Raw genomic sequence first — 4,084 nt, forward strand, 5'->3', positions numbered from 1 at the left:
GGGAGGCGGAGTCACATATTCTGGCGGCGCATGGCCTGCCTGTAATCCAAAGATAATGTTACGGGAAGGCAGATATGCCTTTCAACTCGACCAGTTCCCTCTACTCAGTGGTGTAAATATCTAACCAGCTCGGGCCCAGAAACAAATGTGTCACCAGGCCCATTTGTCGATTGTTCTTTATTCTTTACCCCATATCTCGACCATAGTTCCTCTAATTGACACCGGGCCCGGAACTGTATTGCCCTTGACCACCTCTCGTCAGCCTTGTCGAGCTGCCGTAAAAAAAGTCATGAACTAAGATAAAGCATGCAAAAAGTGGGACAAAAATTGCCAATGTGTTGGAGTTTATTCGGCACCATACAACTGAGCCAGCTTCAAAACTACAAAGAGCAAGTTGTAGATAAAAAGATACGATGCTTTTTTATGATAATGGGGAACATACATGGGAAATTACAGCTGCATTACAGTGCGTCAACAAACTATCCAATATCGTGAACTTAAAGAGTGTCTGTCTGAAACTGTTTCTTCCAATTTATTGAAAATACTTTCGCTCTTGTGGTTATCTTCTGTAAATCATTGCAAAACTTCAATGCATCTGTTGTCAGATGGGACACTTTCTTTCTTGAAAACTACCATTGTAAGCTGTATTCTAATAAGTTAGCTATATATGTACGTGTTCAGAGTGGCAAATAGCCCCTACCCCTTTAATCTGATCTTTTCTAGACAATGAAGACAGCTTATCTTGCTTTGTTGCATGCGTGATATACTATTATCATTATTATTCACGTTATAAATGTATGACGTGTGAAATTCACATATCGCCACGTTTATGAAACTCCGTGTAGTTGTAAGAAGAAGTAATAATTACCGTACCAGGAGCGAACGAATTAAACAGCAAATTTCTATCACCCGACCAAGAACTACGACTAGTTTTGTCCATACCACTATGGTGAAGATTACATTATGCGGCATGCTGGTCACATCATGTGTATTATGGGTTGCAACAGCGGCCGAAATTCAAAAAGCTGAAGAAGATCCCAGGGTGACGTATGAGGTACTGATGGACTCTCCAAGATGCATGGCGACCTGCAAATCAGGTTATCGCGGCTACATGGACTTTATAGGAAGATATCAAGATACGAACGAGATATTCTTAAACAGGTAGGACTGGTAGGCTTAAAGGTTGACTCCAGGCCTATATAGGCACATTTATGTTGATATGTTGTATATGAGTTACCAAAAAGCTATAGTTATACATAGTAATAGGCCTACACTTAAGTTGAGAAATGACCCGTTAATATATCAGCGACATGTCAATCAATGTGACTGGAAATGATATACAAGACTGTTATCTGGGCCTGAACTAACACATTTTGCAAATGTGCTACAAATACGTAAAGGACGACACTGTATCGTAACTTTTTGGTTGAACTATTAGAATTTATTAAACAATTCGGTATAGCGTTATGAAGTAGGCCTATATCTGGGCAAAGAGAGCCGGCGCCTAAAAAAGTAGTTTCTGACATTGACCATATTGTAAGTTGCGTATAATTCATAATGACTCATTTTGTTTTAAATGCTGCGGAGTATCAATTGTAGTTCTGCCTATCGTCGCCACCTTAAATATTCATTAAAAGTTTACATGAATTTAAATATCATTTGCATATTAACGCTTGGAATTTAACCGACTTTTGCTAAACGTTTATACTGTGATTCCCAGTCTATATATATGCATGCACACTTGACAACGCTTTACGCATGTACCTGCAGTGTATAGTGCGTACATATATATACTAAACCTTATTTCTTCTTGTACTTTTGACAGTACGGAATACACGAAAGAATTACGAAATCAAACTGATGAGGACAAAATTGAACCCATTGACTTCCCGATGGACATGGATTTCGTCATAGAAGGATTACGGATTGGAATGATAGGACAATGTAATCACGAAAAAAGGAAGATATGGATACCAAAAGAACTAGTCACAGGGGGACAGAAAGTGTTCTCAGGTAAGTGAAAAGTCAGAATGAAAAGGTTCTAATTTAAAAAGTAAAGAAAAGAGAGGACGAACATTTTAACAACATGCCTTTACACTCATCAACCTATGAATATATAGATCCGGCGTTAGGAATCACAAATGATTTCGAGTTGGTTAGCATCATGTTTGATCTCTAGAGTAAGGCAAAATATGTCACCAAAAACAGAACTAGTATTGTTCGATACAGGGGACAAACGCCTACAGTGGAATTACGACCTTCCTTACCGGTTTCGAACCCCTGGACATACAATCAGCGTCCTTAGCCTAGTGGTTAGGGTGTCCGCGTACAGAGCGGCAGGCCCGGGTTCGAATCCCGGTGGAGACTGGAAGTTTTTTCACTGTTCTTGATTTTCCAACGCATTTATATATATATATATATATATATATTTATATATATATGTATATATTTATATATATATATATATATATATATGTATATATATATATATATACACACATATATATATATATATTCTTATATTATTAGTGGTTTGCTATATGCACAGACAACAATAGGCTTCTTGACGTTTTTTACTGTACTTTTAAATGAAAGCAATTTCATGTTTATAGCGTTATTAATCTCTCGTCATCATTACTTCTTACAGAAAAGTACGTCCCTCGAGGTAGAGACCTGGTATTTGAAGTACAGATGTGGAATGTTGCACCAAACTACATGTTTGGAATGCCAAATATGTTTAAAGTCTACGATACGGACCAAGACGGCTACTTGACAAAGAAAGAGGTATATGCTTCAAACAAATTGATTTCTAATTTACCGGCCTCTTAAAAATCGCCAGTTTTGCCTAAATTTAACTTGCTGAAAAGAGGTTAAAGCTATATGTTCTAACTTTCCCAATTACAACAAGATATTCCAAGAGGCGTCGTTTTACTTGGAATAAAAATTTCGCAGTGAGAGTGACCATTATATGGATATCTGACGTATTTGTCGCAACAAGCTTGGTCACTTTTATTCAAATCTGTAATAGGAATCACTTCTTTAGGGTTCAAACAATCTTTTATTTTCTAAAAAAAAGCAAGGTATATAAGGAAAATATCAATGAATATTTGGAAAAGGTGATGTCGTAAGTATGTAACGCGCTTCGTATTTCTTTAGATACATATTTCTCACTAGACTACCATGCTCCCTCCAGAATACATATATAATGTTGAGTGAACCAGTCTTTATGTTCTTCTAGTGCTAACGGGAAACCTCCTTTTCCTTTCTTTCAGGTCGGAGAATATTTCGTTAATGTTGAGAAACAACATTCTGGTCCACTCGTTACAAAATTAGTGAATTTATTTATGGCTGACGATGACACAGACGGGGACAACCGAGTATCTTTTGACGAGTTTAAGGGACCTAAGTGGGACACGAATGCGTCTCGCCGTGACGAGCTATAAGCACAATAAACGATTCATATACACTACATGTTAATGCAGGAATGGTCACATGCTTTTGATTGATGAAGACGAAAGAAGTTCCTAAAAGGGCTTATTTCAGTTTCAGCCTTGTAATTGTGGTGGTGGTGGTGGCATACCAAATAATGGATAGATATATAGCTACCACATTAAGTATAGATATGTAGCGACCAAATAATGGAACAGTAGGTATATACTATATAGTTACCAATTAATGGATCTGTAGATATATAGCTACCAAATAAAGGATAGATATATAGCTACTAAAATAAGCTATATAGCTACCAAATAAAGGCTAGGTATAACTACCAAATAATGTATATATATATATATATATATATATATATATATATATATATATATACCAAATAGAGGATAGGTAAATATAAAGGATAGATACATAGCTACCAAATAATGAATAGATATTAACTGAACTACCAATTTAGTATATAGGAGGGGTATATGTCTGAATGAATCACTTTCTTTTATCTGTTCATTAATCATGTCGTGTTTTCTCTATCTTTTTTGCTTATACATATCAATGGCACTGTCAGCCATTACACAGAGAACATAGTAATAACTGTAACACTCACGTGATGGATGAAACAGAAATATCTGCTGTA

General features: G+C 36.3%; 1 protein-coding gene across 1 annotated transcript; it reads left to right on the forward strand.

The window, feature by feature from the left end:
* The first annotated feature begins 776 nt into the window (after nt 1-776).
* LOC139959456 (uncharacterized) lies at nt 777-4,084 on the forward strand. Its single transcript, XM_071957091.1, has 4 exons — nt 777-1,161; nt 1,826-2,013; nt 2,648-2,784; nt 3,273-4,084. Exons 1-4 carry the CDS (start codon nt 830-832, stop codon nt 3,441-3,443), a joined length of 828 nt encoding a protein of 275 aa, XP_071813192.1. The 5' UTR covers nt 777-829; the 3' UTR covers nt 3,444-4,084.

This window comes from Apostichopus japonicus, chromosome 19 (genome assembly GCF_037975245.1).
Source record: "Apostichopus japonicus isolate 1M-3 chromosome 19, ASM3797524v1, whole genome shotgun sequence".
In the NCBI taxonomy this organism is placed as follows: domain Eukaryota; kingdom Metazoa; phylum Echinodermata; class Holothuroidea; order Aspidochirotida; family Stichopodidae; genus Apostichopus; species Apostichopus japonicus.

What these genes read in the sequence shown, in the direction of transcription:
- LOC139959456 (XM_071957091.1), top strand. Translation starts at nt 830, where the DNA reads ATGAAACTCCGTGTAGTTGTAAGAAGAAGTAATAATTACCGTACCAGG. An exon ending in AACGAGATATTCTTAAACAG is followed by an intron (nt 1,162 to 1,825) that starts GTAGGACTGGTA and finishes TACTTTTGACAG; the next exon opens with TACGGAATACACGAAAGAAT. An exon ending in GGGACAGAAAGTGTTCTCAG is followed by an intron (nt 2,014 to 2,647) that starts GTAAGTGAAAAG and finishes TACTTCTTACAG; the next exon opens with AAAAGTACGTCCCTCGAGGT.